The sequence below is a fragment of the Pinus tabuliformis genome, chromosome 5_1 (genome assembly GCF_031772625.1).
Source record: "Pinus tabuliformis cultivar Carrire ecotype Pingquan chromosome 5_1, CPIR1, whole genome shotgun sequence".
Classification (NCBI taxonomy): Eukaryota; Viridiplantae; Streptophyta; class Pinopsida; order Pinales; family Pinaceae; genus Pinus; species Pinus tabuliformis.
In genome coordinates this window covers 979870084-979888594 of record NC_142305.1, presented here as the reverse complement: position 1 = coordinate 979888594, position 18511 = coordinate 979870084, and the positions used below count along the sequence as shown (strand labels likewise).

Sequence of the window (18511 nt, the reverse complement as noted above, 5' to 3'; positions counted from 1 at the left end):
CCTCTGGGATTTTCAATCTGCATGGGGGTGATGAGAGAAATTGTAACAAGTCCTAAGGACAATACTAGGATCATGAGGGAGCAGTGTAGACTTGTATAAATGAAGATGATGACTTCTATGTTTTTATATATATTTTTAAAAGGTAGGACAAAGTGGAGAATTTGAGTGAATTTGTTTGTGAAGTGAGATGGATGAGTGATGGATGGATGGTGGGAAATAATGGGGGAACCTTATTCATCATTTTAAAATATTAAGGTTCCTATTGGGTTGACCTCTTCCTTAGATCTCCCTCGTATATCTTTTTAGAACCCTCCTGTAGTACCATAGGACCTTCCTATATCAATTACAGGTCCTTCCTGTAGCATCATAGAGAGGAGGTAAAAATCGAAGTTCAGGCTAAGATATGGTGGATATAGGTGATCAAATGAGTGGATATGATGTATATTAAGTGGATGGATTGAAGAATGAAGGAAATATTGAAAATTTTGGCCCTGTAGCCGTGAAATCTTCCATTGTGTATAATCCTGCAAAATGGAAAAAAAAAAAGTCAACAGGCATGATAAAACTCTTTCCTTGTGTTTTCTCTTTTTTTTTTTTCTTTTCTTTTTTCTTGAGACAGATAGGCTACCTCAAAGGATGTTTTCAACCTACATGCCTTCCCTAGGTGCCTCAAGAGAGTTTTTCACCTAAGTATCTATATTATTTTTTTATTCTCTTTGTTTGCTCCTGAGATGCCTCAGAGAGGTTTTCAACCCATGAGTTGGCCTCAAATGCCTCATAAAGGTTTTCATCCAGGCCTTTTATTTTTTCCTTTATTTTTTTCTTTTTTCAACAAAAATATCTAAAAGTGTTGTGGACTAGAAGCTATGACACTCCCAATCACATTGACTTCTCTGTTGATTGTACTGAAAAATTCTGCCTTAGACATATGTTTCCTATATAACTTCAACCTATAACCATTGACAAGGGGATCCCTTCCTCATCAATGGTTCTGATTTCGACAACTCCATTGTCATGAAATTTTTCTGCCAGGTATGGGCCTAATCATCTTTTCATTATTTTTCCTTTAAAATCCTTGAACCTAGAATCATATAACAAGTTCCAATCCCCTTCTTGAAAAACATTTTCCTTGATATGATTATCATGCCAGAACTTCCTTTGCAATTGTATAACTTTAGTGTGTAGAGGGCTTACATTCTGAACTCATCCAAGCCATTCAATTGCAACAACCTTTCTTGTTCTGCACTGGTGACATTCAGTCTAATTGGGTTGCCAATCTCAAATTGTTATATTCGAAGTGGTGTTATAGGCCCAAGTGGCCTTCACTAATCTGTCTGCCCAATCTCCCTTATTGCTACTCACAACCTTGGTTAGGATTCACTCCAATGCCCTATTTGTAACCTCTACTTGACCATTTTCTTGAGGGTGATAGGCAGTAGATTTTATGTGTTTGATATTATGCTACCTCGGGAGATTATCAATAAATGTGATGTGAATTGAGCCCCCTTATCAATGACTATCTCCCTTGGATACCCAAACTTGTAGAAAATATTTTCCCTTAAGAACTTAACCACTTTCTCCTTTGTTGTTGCATTGACAACCTTTTTCTCAGCCCACTTTGTCAAATAATTAGTGCACATAATGATGTACGTTTTCTTCCCTGATGGTGGATCAGTCGGCCCAATGAAATCCATGGCCCACTTGTCAAATGGCTCTAAGGCCAATTGAGGTTGTAGATGCATCTCATCCTTGGGTGTGGGTTTACCCATCCTTTGGCACTAATCACATCTCCTGGCCTACCTTTTTTCATCTTGATGGAGAGTGGGCCTATAGTATCAACTACATTTTCTTTTCCCAACTTTTCAATGATAGTCAAATCAAATTGTTGTAACAATAACGACCATCTAATTATCTTAGCACTCACATTAGGCTTATTCATCAAATATTTAATAGCTACATGATCAATATGCACAAAAGTTTGGTATCTAGTGATATAGTGTCTAAATTTGTTTAAGGTGTCTACAAAAACTAAGAGTTCTTTTTTAGTAACAATGTAGTTCAATTAAGCCTTAGTAGGGGTTTTTGGTAAGAATTTTCCTTGATTATCTCTACTTCTACAATGCATGAAAGACAAATTTTCTATTTTTCTTTTATTGTTACTTGTTCAAAATTGTATGAAAAACAAAAAAAAATTCTTAAGAAGAAATAACATGTACATAGACACTTCCCCAACAACAACGACAAAGAGTGGTGAGCCCTCGTATTGCACCAAGAGTGTTGCAACTCCCAAGGGCTCCTCAACTCTATTTATCAACCTGAGGTTCATACAAACTTCGAGGTGACAGTGCTATATGCATAGTAGATGGGATTCTAGTCAAGTCACCCTCAACTAGGACATCTAATCAATAGTGATCCAAGACCATTCCTCCTACCAAATTAGAATGAAAGCTAACATATGAATATGCAATTTAGAAGATGCATCTAACTATGAAAAGGAAAATTATATTAACTTCAACTTGCAAATGCTATTAAAACAATTCATGAAAAGGAAAGAGCTAAACTACTTGCAGAAAGGAAACTACATTATCTTGCAATCATCCATCTAGTTATCAAATCTACTTGCAAAAAATAACTAATATCTCTTTCATAACCTATCAAACTGTAATTCAAGATTCTATATAACATCTAACTAGATCACACTTGCGTGTAAATTAATATTCTATTTGTGCCAAATCTGTGATAAGAAAATTAACATTATTTTGTTTTTGCAGTGAAGGAAAATGAAGGTTTGGAGTGGCCTAGGAGTTATGCTTGATCATGAAATCACAACTGGGGGTCAATATCCTTCTAAAATAAGTCCAAGTTGTAGTAAGGATCAAAACTAGTGAAGAAAAAGGATGCTACATGTGTGCTATAAAAGGTTGCTACAGGTGCCCTATATTGCTACAAGAGGGCTTGTAATGCTACAGGAGGGATTCTAAGAATGTTTAAGAGGTGAAAATGATGGTTTAAGGGTATGTAAAAGGTGGATGGAGGTTGAGGTAAATGAGTGAATTTTGGCCTAAGCCCCTGGCCAAGCTCAGAGCGTTTTGAAGGCCTATTTTGCACTAGTAGGGATGCTCTCAGCGAACCTAGGAAAATGATCTCATGAAACAAACTTTTTAGGACAGAAGTTGGGTTTCACAAGAGAATGTGAGGGAGTCCAAGATGGAGGTGGTGAAAGTTCCTTTTCCTGCATATCCAAACAACCCTGCAATCATCACATGCATATACCCATTTATCATTGACAAAAATGAAACAACTAGTAGTGGAAAATATGAGTTGAATTAAATGCTATCTAATCTATGCCAAAACTCCAATCTAATCAATAAAACAACTCCTAAGCTACAATAAGACCATGAAAATTAATATGAATAACATAAACATTCTTCCAAGAAATCATAAAATGATGCTTTTTGACTGTTTATGTAAATCTTTCTATTCGTGCTCACATGAGAGAAATGAGGTAGAGGTTGCAATCACAGATTTTTATGGATTATTCTCTACTGAAATGCTAGAAACTAAGAAATATTTTGAAACTAAAAGAGATACAAATACACTAGAGAGACCTAAGCCACTAGGTTGGGCCCAAACCCAAGAGCCTTAGCCCTCTGGAACTAACTCAGTGATGGATCAACAAACTACTTCTCATTATCATTGAATCAAAGTCTAATACATCAAATAACAATAAAAATAACAGTGCCAAGTCCTTGAGCTTAATATATACCTAGTTGAAAACAAAAATTGAACCCTAATGAGCGCTTATACATGCTTATTTATACAAGAGGGTAGCTACTAGAATCTCCCTAGAAAATCGGAATATTTGTTTCCTACAACTTGAGAATGGTGGATCTTGTTCCTGCTTACTTTCACTTTCTTGGTTGCCAATGACCTCGAGCTGATGAGAGAGAGAGTGTTGTGATGTTGGGATAATTGAGGGATTTAAGGAGGTGGAAAACCCCCTATATTCTCTCCTTGTTGTCTAGTCCGAGTCCCTGCATAGAAATCATCTAAAAAATTGTTCCATTTCCTAAGGCCTATGATTGCTCCATTTCGTATTGATAAAAAGGCCTTTGAGCCTCATTGTAACGTAGTTAAGAAGGCATGCAGCTGCCACACCTCTTCTCAAAGATAAGGTACCTTTGCATAAGCTTGTCTATTTCCATTCTACATGTAAACAGTTTTCAGTACTTTGTTATTAATGAATTGAAATTATGTTTCCATTATATCTTTGTGTTTTTTTTATATCTATATTTCATTTCATTCCTTCATAAATCTGGATTAGTGGTATTAGAGCAGTCTTCTTTTTCTTTATTTTTCTGTGCATGCCCCCAACGAGGTCGAGGTATAAGGAGTTGGGACATGAACTAGTTGAGCATTTGAAATTCCATCCCTGTCGAAATTAATGGCCTCCCATGGTGAAAGAAAATAAATATGAGGGAGTAGGAGATCCTATCAAGCTATTGCTCGAAGAAGCCATTGAGTGGCAAAGGAATGAGATGATGGACAACTTTTCCCAGATCCTTCAATGAATGCCCACTAGCAATGCATCTTCATCCAACAGTCACTTCAGAGGTTCCACCCCCTTCAAGGTACAAGTGAACTTCAATATCCCTATATTCGAAGGTCAAATAGATGGAGATGTTGTGAATAAACCATTGAATCTATTGGTATGTTATTTTTTGCTCCATAGTTTCTCTAATAGGGAGAATATTACTTTTTCATTTCTCAAGGTTTCGTCCCATGTTAAGGGCTGATGGGAAACTTACTGTGAGGAAAGAGTTGAGGAACCCTCTCTATTTACAGTCCCCCCCTCTTGGAACTCTTTCCGAGATGTTGTCAAGGAACAATATTGCCCTCGTGGGGAGCTATGAGGACAAGTATATAAAATGGACCACTCTAAGGGAGAAAAGGGACCAAGATGTGCATGAGATCACAAATATTTTTCATACTTTGTGCATAAAGTTGGGTATCAAAGGCTATGAGCAATATTTGGTGCTCAAGTACCACAATTTTCTGCACAAATACATTGAAGAAGAAATGTATTTCATGTACATCTCCTTTCTTGGTGCAACATATCGATATGCTACAAGATTAAACAAAATTTTAAACAAAATAATCATGACTTTGGATCTATGAATCAGAAGCAGGGCAAGAGCACCCACAAACCACAGAATAAAGGATAGAGCCAAGGTGGAGTGACCTAGGACAACCCATCAAAGCCACAAGCAAAGAATGGCACCACGAAGACAAAGAAGGACATAGGAAAGTGGTGGGAATTCCACAAGAGCCCCAATCATAACACAAATGAGTGTCGTGCCAAACAGTCATTGGTGGCTAAGTTGAAAGTTTTAGAGTCCCATGCATGTTCTAATTATTAGCTAGAAGATGACCAGGGGAATGAAAAGGGAAAGCATATTATTGATGTAGAACCCAGTGCCATCATTGCCACTAGCTAGGTCTACAACATTGAGCTTGAAGATCTAGAGGAGGGGGAGCATCTCTTCCACTCATAGATGTGGGTGAAGGGTTCTTTGCTGTAGTTCATTGTGAGCAATGGGAGCCAAAAGAACCTCTGATTTTAGCAGAGGTTTTGAAGAGGTTGGGCCTACTCCCCACACCACACCCACATCTGTACACCATCGGGTGGCTTCACCAAGAATCAAATCTCTGCATTAGCCAGAAGTTTCACCTTCCCTACAACATCAAGCCCTTCACAGATGAGGTATTGTGTGATGTTTCTCCTCTTAAATTTTGTGTTGTGTTATTAGGCAAACCATACTTGTGGAAGTGTCATGATATGTATGACTCTAGGCCTCACATTGTTATTATTATTTTGGGCAATAAGTTATACATGATAATAGAAGTAGCGTCACCTATGCCATCTCTTTGATCTCTACTAAGAAATGCAGTAAGATCATCTCCCGAACTGGAAAATTTGTTATCTTTCATATTCAATCTCAAAGTAAGGGGAAGATCGGGGCCACATCAATGGCCCTCGAGAATAATTACTCCACGTAGAAGAAGAAGGTGGATAAGGTCATGGAAGAATACATGGGCATATTCTCTTGGCCCACATGGGTACCCCTTCATTGTTAGGTCAAGAATTTGATTGATATGACTCCCGAAGAAGCTCTACCCAATGGGATGATATAACACCACTCCATTCTCTAAAATGAAGAAACCAAGTGACATACCCAGGAGTTGCTACAAAAAGGGAACATCCGACCAAGTTCCTCACCATGTGGGATCCTGATTGTGCTTGTATAGGATAAGAATGGAACCTAGAGGCTCTGCATTAATTATTGGGCAACTAAAAAAATCATTGTTAGGAACATGTATCCAATCCCATGAATTGATGACGTTGTCGAATAGCTTAAGGGGGCTAAATATTTCTGCAAGCTCAATCTAAAGTTTGGATATCACTAGGTTCATATATCCCACAGATGTATGGAAGATCGCCTTCAAATCCTGGGAAGGCCTTTTTTAATGGTGTTCATGCCCTTCGGGTTGACAAATTCCCCTACAACTTTTATGAGGTTGATGAATGACATAATCCGGCCCTTTACCAACTTGTTTGTGGTTGTTTATCTAGACGACATCCTCATCTTTAGCAAGAGTTGGGAAGAGAACTTGCAACACATTCATCTTGTCCTTCAAAACCTAGGGAAGCACAAAATTTGTGCTAAATTGGAGAAATTCACCTTTGACATGATCCAAGTCGAATATCTGGGTTACATCATAGATGAGCAAGGCATGCATGTGGATTTGTCTAAGATCCAAGTCATTCAGGATTGGTAAGCCCTGACCATTTCTTCCTAAGGAGGGAGGATTGGTCTAGGTGGATATTGGTGGCCACCCACCTATTCCACTTGGACCCCCATTGTTGTTTCTTTCATTTTCCTTAATTGTAGCACAACTTACTATTTTTGGTAGTTTTTTGGGTCTTAAACTTCTAGAGTCGTTTTGAGACCCTAAAAGATGTTTTATGGGAAAACTGAAAGACCATAAAAGTGCAAGTCTCAATTATTGGTTTTTTTTTTTTGCCTACTCTTGGAGATATTCAAAATGAGGTATTATGATAGCCAAATGGAGATAATATGCCAAAGTTATAACCGCGAGAAGTTGATGTTCCAATTAACCCTAATGGACCCCACAAGTTTTTGTTGCTTCATCTCCTAGGCTTAGGTTTTTGAATGTTTAGGATTTCCCATTATTTCTTAATGATAAAAAGGCCTTCGAGCCTCATTGTAACATAGTTCAAAATGCATGTATCTGCAACATCTCTTCTCTGAGATAAGCTACCAAAACCAGAGCTAGTCTATTTACATTCTACATGTAAATAGTTTTCAATACTTTGTTATTAATGAATTGAAATGATGTTTTCATTGCATCTATATGTTTCTATTTATATATGTATTTCATTTCGTTCCTTCATAAATATGGATCAATGGTACTAGAACGATCATCTCTTTCTCTGTTTTTTGTGCATGTCCCCAACAAGGTCGGGGTATAAGGAGTTGGGAATTGAATTGATTCATCCTTTACAAGACCATCCTTGCTGACACTGATGACCTCCCATGGAAGAAGAAAAGAAAGACGAGGGAGTTTGATATCCTATCAAGTTTTTGCTCGAAAAATCCCTTGAGCCAAAAAGGAATGAGATGATGGATAACATTTCCCAGATCCTTCAGTAGATGCCCATCGATGACGCATCTTCATCCAACAAACACTTCGTAGGAGCCACCCCCTTCAAGGTACAAGTGAACTTCAATACCCTTTATTAAAATGTCAAATAAATACATATGTTGTAGATAAATGGTTGAATCTATTGGAAGGTTATTTTTTGGTCCATAGTTTCTCTAATAGGGAGAATATTACTTTTGCACTTCTTAAGGCTACCCCCCATGTTAAGAACTATTCGGAAACTTACTGTGAGAAAAGGGTTGAGGAACCCTCTCTGTTTAGCCCCCTCTTGGAACTCTTTCTGATATGTTGTCAAGGAATAGTATTACCCCATGGGGAGCTACGAAGACAAGTACATATTGATGAGGCCCATCAATAGGTACATTGTAAGTGTCATGATGCCATCCTCCAGATTTAGAACTCTCTTTCTCACATTTATTTACTTTTTTGTTATATTATTCTTATTGAGAAGGATAAAACAAGTTTGTCATGTCATGTGGCCTAATATGGTTTAATTGTAGGAAATGGATAAAAATGGAGCAATTAGGAAATCATAGGCCTTAGGCTTAGTGGCCCTGCAAAGGTTGTAACTTTGGCATATGATCTCCATTTGGATATCATAATACCTTGTTTTGAATATTTCCAAGAGGAGAATGAAAAAAATATAGTAATGGGTCTCGCACTTTCCTTGTCTCTCCCTTTTTCTAAAAGACGTCTTTTAGATCCTCAAAATGGCTCCAAAAGTTTAGGACCCAAAAAACTGCCAAAAATAGTAAGCTGGACTACAATTAAGAAAAGTAAAAGAAACAATGGTGGTGGTCCAAGTGGAATAGGAATGTGGCCACAAATATCCACCTAGATTAGTCCTCCATCCTTAGGAAGAAATTTTCCCCATTGTGTTGAGTGCCTCCATGAGATGGGGAAACTTTTGTTGAACTTGGTCCCTGGTGAGCCACTTGCCTTGGTGCAAGAGTTGGCAAAATTTGGCAACCCAATATAGTTGGATATTCTGTTGGTGAGTGGTATTGATGTATGCATCCATAATCTAATCAATTTTCCCCTATTCCATGCAGTCTCGGTTGAGCTCTATTGGTGTTAATTATTCTGCAATGTTTGATGTGTCTAGGAATGGTGGAAAGTATGGCCGAAGGTGATCCACATTGAACACTAGGTGCATGCAAAGGAATGGGGGAATTCTTAGATTGAAAGCGTTGTCACCCACATACTTGGTGATGGTGTAAGGCATGTATCAGAGTGGTCGGATCTTTTGATGGGCTCTGACAAGGTGTTCTTTCTACAAATGCAACAAAGATTGTCAACCACCTGAAACTTATGTGGCACTTGATGTTGATCATGCCGCTACTTGTACTTTGAATTGGACTTCTCCAAGATGTCATGAACCTGTTGATAGATGTGTTGGTTGCATTCAATAAATCTGGTTTCTTTTTCACCCTCAGACTGTACATGTGTGGATTCTGTATTTTTAGTTGCATGAGGCATGAAAATATCAATCAGACATAATGGTTGAAATACTAGACCTACTTGAAAGGTACTGTGACTAGTCGAGCAATGGAGAGATATATTATAGATATGATACACATAGGGAAGGTTCTCATCCTATGTTCGTGGATGCTTGGATTTGTACATGCATAGTATGTGCACTATCATCCTGTTGACGACCTCTGTCTGGCGATCAGTGTGGGGATGGAATGCAGTCGACTTTGTGAGCTTAGTGTCCAATAGTGTCCAGAGGCTCGACCAAAATCTGCTCAAGAACCTACTATCTTGATCTGATATAGTGGTCTGTGGGATCCCAAAATTTACCCACACTCGTTGAATGAATGGTTTGGCAGTTTCCTCTGCTATGATACTCTGCTTTTAAGCCACCAATATAGTTATCTTAGAAAATTCATGCACGACCAAAAATACACAATCAATACCATGATTGGTTGAAGGGAGGCCAGACAGATAGTCCATGGAGATGGATTCCCAGGGCTAGTTGGGAGTAGGCAAAGGAGTGTATAGGTCTTACTTCTTTATGGTTGTCTTAGTGATGGCACATGCAGTGTAGGATCTGATATATTTTTCCAACATCCTGTAAAAGTTTGGGCCAATATAAATACTTTTGTAGTACCGAGAATTTTTTCTCCACACCAAAGTGTCCTGCGATTCGACTGTAGTGCGCCTCCCAAATCAACTTTCCATGCTCTCTTGAAGGAACACAAAGGTGGCCCAGGTAGCATAATAATGAGTCCCGGCAGTGTGAATCAGGAATTTGTTTGCCATCCACTAGCATATGGTATGTGGTGGAAAACTCTAGATCATTTTTGTACATTTGCGGCCATCCAAAGGTCTCATGGCCACAAGAGTTGAGAACAGTAGTTAGTGCTACAGTTAGGGGCTGACTAAGGAATTATGCAACATGATTGGTGTTTTTATTTTTGTATTTAATGTTTAAGTGAAATTGTTGTGAATATGTAGACCACTTCTTATGGCGATCGTTCTACAACTTCCCTTGAGTCTATATAAATGAAGAGGTTGGTGATCAGTGTAGATGATCATCTCCTTCCCTAAAATGTAAGGTTTCCATTTCCAGAAAGATTGCACGATAGAATACATCTCTTTTTCATAGGTGGGGTACTTCTAAATTGTATCGAAAAGTGTCCAACTGTGATAGGCCACTAGATGCTCATGCTAGGTGACGACTGCACCAATAACATAGTCAGAGGCCCAAAAAGTTGTGAAGCTCTGTTAGAGTGGTCGTGGTTGGCCAATCCTGAATGACTTGGATCTTAGCCAGATCCACATGCACTCCTTGCTCATCTATGATGTAACCTAGATATTGGACCTGGCTCATGCAAAAGGTGCATTTCTCCAAGTTGGCGCACAGTTTGTGCTGCCGTAGGGTTTGAAGGACCTATCAAATGTGTTATAAGTGCTCTTCCCAAATCTTGTTGAAGATGAGCATGTCATCCAGATAAACAACCATGAACGAGTTGGTGAAGGGTCGCAATATGTCATCCATCATCCTCATAAAATTATTAGGGGAATTTTCCAACTCGAAGGGCATGACCAACCATTCAAAAAGACCTTGGTTGTATTTGAAGGTGGTCCTACATACTATTGTCGGCTCTATTGGAACCTAGTGATTACCAGAATTCAGATCGATATTGATGAAATACTTGGCCCCCTTGAGCTGGTCCAGAAGGCCATCAATCTGTGGGATTGGATACTTGTTCCTGAAAATGATTTTTTTTATTTCCCTATAATCAATGAAAAGCCTCCAGGTCCCATATTTCTTTTGTACAAGTAAAATTAGGCTCCCACGGGGTGAGGAATGGGGTTAGATATGCCCTTTTTGCAACAACTCATGCATTTTCCACTTGATTTCTTCATTTTCCATAATCGAGCGATGGTATATCAACCCATTGGGTGGAGGTCATCCGAGAGTTAGATCAATAGAATGCTTGACCTGACAGTGCAGGGATACCCTTGTGGGTGAGGAGAAGATGTCCCTGTATTCTTACATCACCTTATCCACCTGCTTCTACTATGTGGAGGAACCCTTCCCAGGTGCCATGGATGCGGTTACAATTTTCCGCTTACTTTGAGATTGAATTAGAAAGAAAACAAATTTCCCAGCTTGGGAGATGATCTTACTGCATTTCTCAGTAGAGATCAAAGAGATGGTGGTAGGCAGGGCTACCTCCAGTATGTTGTATAAATTATTTCCCAAAGTAATAATAACAGTGTGAGGCCTAGAATCATACACATGAGGACACTTCCAAGGGTATGGTCGGCCTAATAACACATCAAAAAATTCAAGAGGAGAAAAATCACACAATACCTCATCCATGAAGGGCTAAATGTTGTAGGGAAGGTGACATTGTTGGTTGACGTGAAGGTCTCGTCCTTCGTGAAGGTCTCGTCCTTCGTGAAGCCACTCGATTATGTACGAATGTGGGTGTGGTGTGGTTGGTAGGCCAAACTGCTTCACAAACTCTGCTAAAATGATATTTTTTGGCTCTCACTATCTAAAATGAACTGTAGCGCAGAACCCTTCGCCCACACCTGTGAGTGGAAGAGACACTCCCCCTCCTCTGGATCTTCAAGATCAATCTTCTGGACCTTGGTGGTAGAAATGGTTGCACTGGGTTCTGCGTCAATAATATTCTTCCCCTTGTCAGGTTTTGGCTTAGGATCAGGACATGCATCATACTCTAAAGTTTTTAGCTTGACCACCAATGACTGCTTGGTGCAACATTAATTTGCGTTGTGAGTGGGGCTCTTGTGGAGCTCAGAAGACTTTCTTATTTCCTTCTTCATCTTCATGGTGCCATTTTTTGCTTGCAGCTTTGATGGGTTGTCCTATGTTGCTCCATGTTGGCTCTATTTTTTGTTCTACAATTTGTGGGCACTCTTTCCCTACTTATGATTCATAGATCCAAAGACTCGCTTCTTTTGTTTAAATTTTTGTTCAATCTTGGCAGCATATCAGTATGCTGCACCAAGCAAGGATATCTCCAAGAACTCCATTTCTTCCTAAATGAATTTGTGTAGACAATCACAGTACTTGAGAACTATATTTCGCTTAGAGTCTTTGATACCCAACTTCTTGCACAAAGTATGAATAATATTTATGAGCTCATGCACATCTTGGTCCCTTTGCTACTGTAGTGTGGTCCACTATATGTACTTGTCCTCGTATCTCCCCGCGGGGTAATACTATTCCTTGACAGTTTCTCGGAAAGAGTTCCAAGAGGGGGTGATTGCAAACATAAAGGGTTTCTCATCCATTTTCTCACAGTAAGTTTCCCACTAGTCCTTGACATGGGGGGCAACTTTAAGCAATTCAAAATTAATCTTCTCCCAATCGAAGAAACTATCGACCGAAAAATAACCTTCTAATAAATTCAACCATTCATCTACAACATCTGCATCTATTTTACCTTAAAATATAGGGATATCGAAGTTCACTTGTACCTTGAAGTGGGCTACACCTCTGAAGTGGATGTAGGGAAAATTTTAAGAACCCCCCCTAAATTTATAAATATAATAAATGGGCGAATCTCCATGGTATATAGGAAAAATGGAAGGCGATTTTATCAATAATATAATATGTATATATAATTTTTTGGCGAATCTCTCACTAGGCATGGCAAATATTTTACTCAATTATAAAATCTTGTAAGATCTTGGCGAGTCTTTCACTAAATAATAAAACTTTGTAAAGTCCTAGTGAATCTTAGCATAGGCTACATGCTGGTTTAATTTCCCCATTTAAATAGGCTACATTCCAGGTGAATACCATGGGTCAATACCATGTGCCATTTTGGTGAATACCATGGGTCAATACCATGTGCCATTTTTATTTTTATTAATTCTAATATTAGGGTTAATAATGGTTTTTTGCATGGTATTAATAACAATCTAGTCCATGGTATTTGTCCCATAGTATTTTGGCCATAGGTTTCACCTAAATATAACCCATTTTTTGAGTGTTCGTAACTTCGTCAATATAAGGTGACTTATGGAGTAAATATAAAAAAATGTTTTATTTGTTTACCATACCTCTAGTTTATTTATATTTTTATTAATTTACCATACCTCTTTTACAAATATGGTATTTGGCCCATAGGATTCACTTAAATAAAACCTCTTTCTTGGGCCTTCATAAATAGAACGAGGGTTATGGACTAAATATAAAAAGAGGTTTTATTTATTTACGATACGTCTAGTTTATTTATATTTTTATTTATTTACCATACCTTTTGAGTAAGTATAAAAAGACGTTTTATTTATTCACCATACCTCCACTTTACTTATATTTTTATTTGTTTACACCTTTACATGTATATAAGGTGACTTATAGAGTAAATATAAAAAATGTTTTATTTATTTACCATACCTCCCATTTATTTATATTTTTTATTAATTTACCATACCTCTTTTATAAATATGGTATTTGGCCCATAGGATTCACTTAAATAAAACCTATTCTTGAAAATGGGCGAATGGAAGATTGTAAGTCCTAATTTCAAGGGCTAAATTTACCTTTTTTACCCTCTCCCTTAAAATAAGGTGGGCTATTTGAGGTGATTTGTAAAAATGTACTATGATACAAAATATTCGCCCACTAAAAATTTAAAACCCGTTAATTTCGCCAAAAGGGCGAACATTCGCCCCTAAAATTATCCTTGAGTGGATGGTAGGTGAAGATGCATCACCGGCGGGCATCCGTCGAAGGATATCGGAAAATTTATCCATCATCTCGTTCCTTTTCCGCTCGAGGGTTTCTTCGAGAAACAACTTGATAGGATCTCCTGGTACCTCATCTTTCTTTTCTTTTTCCATTAGAGGTCGTCGGTGTCGGTAGGGACCGTTTTGCAAAGGCTCAACCAGTTCAAGTCCCAACTCCTTATACCCTAACCTTGTTGGGGAAATGCACAAAAAAATAGAGGAAGAGAAGACTACTCTGATACCACTGATCCAAATTTATGAAGGAATGAAATGAAATAAAGATGTAAATAGAAAAACTGAGATACAACGAAACAGAAATTCAATTCATTAATAAGAAATTGCTGAAAATTGTTTACATGTAGAATGGAAATAAACTACCTCAGGTGATGGTAGCTTATCTCTGAGAAGAGATGTGACAACTACATGCCTTCTGAACTGTGTTACAATGAGGCCTAAAGGCCTTTTTATCATTAAGAAAAAATGGAAAATCCTAAACATCCAAAAACCTAACCCTAGGAGATGAGGCACAAAAAACTTGTGGGGCCCGTTGTGGTTAGTTGGAATGTCAACTTCTCGAGGTTGTACCTTTGGCATATGATCTTCGTTTGGCTATCATAATACCTCATTTCAAAGATCTCTAAGAGGAGATGGAAATAATAGTTGTAGACTAGTTTTTCACTTTTCCCGTCTTTCCTTTTTCCCAAAAATATGTGTTTTAGGCCCTCACAACGACTCCAGAAGTTTAGGACCCAAAAACCTGCCAAAAATAGTAAGTTATGCTACAATTAAGGAAACTGAAAAAAACAATGGTGGGGGTCAAAGTGGAATAGGCATGTGGCCACCAATATCCACCTAGATCAATCCTCTCTCATTTGGAGGAAATGGTCCCCATTGTGTTGTGTGCCTCCATGAGATCGAGAAACTTCTTTTGAACTTTGTACCTCATGAGCCACTTCCCTTAGTCCATGATTTGACCAGCTTTGACAACTCGATACAGTTGGATCCTTTGTGGGCGTGTGACCTTGATCTATGTGTCCATAATCTGATTATTTGCCACCTATTCCATGCAGTCTGGGTTGAGCTCTATTGGTGTCAGTTGTTCTATAATGTCTAATGTTTCCATCAATGGTAGAAAGTATGGACGAAGGTAGTCCACATTGAACATTGGGTGCAGACCAAGGAATGGGGGAATGGTGAGCTCGAAATCCTTTTCACCCACAATATTGGTGATGGTGTAAGGCCCGTATCAGAGTGTTTATATCTTCTAATGGGCTGGCAAGGTGTTCTTTGTGAAAATGAAACCAAACTTTGTTGCCCATCTAAAACTTATGTGGCATCCAATGCCGATCATGCCACTACTTGTACTTGGAATTGGACTTCTCGAAGATGCCATGAACCTACTAGCGAATGTGCTGGATGCATTCAATAAACTTGGTTTCTTTATTAGCCCCAAAATGTACATGTTTGGATTCTTTTTGTGTAGTCATGTAAGGCATGACAACATAATTGGGTACAATGGTTGAAATCCGAGACCCACTTTATAGGGACTGTGACCAGTTGAGTTATGGAGAGCTCTATTATAGTTGTGTTGCACATTGGAAAGGATCTCATCCTAGGTTCATGGATGCTTGGAGTTGTACATGCAGAGTATGTGCACTATCATCCTGTTGATGACCTACGTCTGGCCATCAGTCTGAGGATGAAATGCATTCGAATTTGTGAGCTTGGTATCCAATAGTGTCTAGAGGCTCGACCAGAATTTTCTTAGGAACCTAGTATCTTGATCTGATATAATGGTCCGCGGGATCCCAAAATTTACCCACACTCGTTCAAAGAAGCATTTGGCAGTGACCTCTGCCATGATACTCTTCTTGCGGGCCGCCTATATATCCATCTTAGAAAATCTATGCACAACCACAAATAAATAGCCATTACCATGCTTGGTAGAAGGGAGGTCAGATAGATAGTCCATGGAGATGGATTCCCAAGGCTAGCTGGGAGTAGGTAAAGGAGTGTACATCCCTTGCTTCTTGAAGGTTGGATTGGAGATGACCCATGCATTGCAGGATATGATATATTTTCCAACATCCTATTGGATTTTGGGCAAATAAAAATAATTTTGTAGTATGACCACACTTTTCTCCACACCAAAGTGTCTTGTGAACTAATTGTAGTGTGCCTCCCAAATCAGTTTGGCTTTCTCACTTGAAGGAACACAAAGGTGGCCTAGGTAGCTTAATAATGCATCCTGGACTTGTAAATATGGAACTTTCTTGCCATGCACTAGCATCTGGTATGTGGTGGAAAACTTTGGATAATTTTTGTATAGTTGCGACCATCCAGAGGTCTCATGGCCACAGGAGTTGAGAACAATAGTCAGTGTTGCAACTAGGGGCTGACTCAGGCAATCTGTAACATGATTAATGTTTCCCTTGTTGTATCTAATTTTCTAGTGGAATTGTTGCGGATATGTAGACCACTTCTGATGACGATCGTTCTGCAACTTCCCTTGTGTATGTATAAACTGAATAGGTGGGTGATCAGTGTGGATAGTCGTCTCCTTCCCCAGAATGTATTGTTTCCATTTCTGACAAGCCTAAATGACAGAATACTTCTCTTTTTCATAGGTGGGGTACTTTTGATTTGTATCAGAAAGTGTCTCACTATGATAGGCCACTAGATGCCCATGCTTGGTGAGGACTACACCAACAACATAATTGGAGGCGTCTGTCTCAATTTCAAATGGTTGCTATAGATCTGGAAATGTGAGTAGAGGGGAAAAGTAGAGGCAGTGTTTCAACACAACGAACAGATTTTGTTAGGAATCAGAGCATGACAAATTTTATTTCACTTTTCCCTTGGTAATCTGACTCAAAGGATAAGTGATATGGGAGAATCCCAACATGAACCTCTGATAAAAAATTGCTAGGTCCAAAAAGCTGTGAAGCTACGTTAGAGTGGTCGGGGCTGACCAAACCCAAATGACTTGGATATTAACCGGATCCACATGCATGCCTTGTTGATCTATGATGTAACCTAGATATCGGACCTGACTCATGCCAAAGGTGAATTTCTCCAAGTTGGCACACAATTTGTAATGCCACAAGGTTTGAAGGATCTGTTGAATGTGTTACAAGTGCTCTTCCCAACTCTTGTTGAAGATGATGTTGTCGTAAAAAACCACAAAAAAGTTGGTGAAGGGCCACAATATGTCATCCATTAGCCTCATAAAAGTAGCAGGGGAATTTGTCAACCCAACGGGCATGACCAACCATTGAAAAAGGCATTCCTTAGATTTGAAGGTGGTCTTCCATACATATGCGGGATCTATTGGAACCTAGTGATAACCAAACTTCATATTGATCTTTCTGAAATACTTGACCCCCTTGAGCTGGTCCAAAAGGTTATCAATTTGTGGGATTGGATACCTGTTCTTGACAGTGATTTTGTTTAGTGCCCGATAATCAATGCAAATCCTCTAGGTCCCATCCTTCTTCTATACAAGTACAATCAGGCTCCTACATGGTGAGGAACTTAGTCGGATGTGCCATTTTTGCAACAATTCCTGGATATGCCACTTGATTTCTTCATTTTCTAGAATGGAGAAGTGATATATTGGCCCATTGGGTAGAGGTGCTCCAGGAGTCAAATTTATTGAATGCTTGACCTAATAGTGCATGGGTACCACTGTGGATGAGGAGAAGATGTCCTTGTATTCTTCCACGACCTTATGCACCTACTTCCGATGAATGGAGGAACCCTTCCCGGGGGCCATGGATGTAGCCATGATCTTACCCTTACTTTGAGATTGAATAAAAAAGAAAAATAAAATCCCAGTTTGGGAGATGATCTTGCTACATTGCTTAGCAGAGATCAAAGAGATGGTGGTAGGTAGGGCTACCTCCAGTATACTGTGTAACTTATTGCCCAAAGTATTAATAACAGTCTGAGGCCTAGACTCACACACATCATGACACTTCCACAAGTATGATTGACCTAATAACACATCACAAACTTTAAGAGTAGAAACATCACACAATACCTCATTCATGAAGGGCTTGATGTTGTAGGGAAGGCGACACTACTAGCTGATGCAAAGATCTATTCTTTGGTGAAGCCACCCAATGGTGTACGGATGTAAGTCTGGTGTGGTCGATAGGACCAACTACTTCACAAACTCTGCTGAAATGAGGTTCTTTTGGCTCCCAATGTAAATAATGAACTGCAATGAAGAACCCTTCACCCACATCTGTGAGTGGGAGAGACACTCCCCCTCCTCTGGATCTTCACACTCAATCTTCTGGACCTTGGTGTTAGCAATGGTGACATTGGATTCTGCGTCAATAATATGCATCCCCTTGTCTTCCCCTTTTTGGGTTCTGGATGAGAATCAGAACATGCATCAGACTCTCAAGATTTCAACTCGGCCACCAATGACTGTTTGGCGTGACACTCATTTTTGTTGTGAGTGGGGCTCTTGTGGAACTCACACCATTTTCTTGTGTCCTTGATCGTTTTTGTGGTGCCATTCTTTGCTTGCGGCTTC

At 39.0% G+C, this 18511-nt stretch overlaps 1 protein-coding gene across 1 annotated transcript in view; it reads right to left on the bottom strand.

Moving 5' to 3' along the window:
• Positions 1–444: 444 nt before the first annotated feature.
• The window catches only part of LOC149168012 (uncharacterized), a 28107-nt gene continuing 10040 nt past the window's right edge, over positions 445–18511 (bottom strand). Inside the window, exon 6 of the mRNA XM_089430667.1 lies at positions 445–524. Within this exon, the coding sequence (XP_089286793.1) occupies positions 445–524 (80 nt within the window). The remainder of the gene's footprint in view (positions 525–18511) is intronic.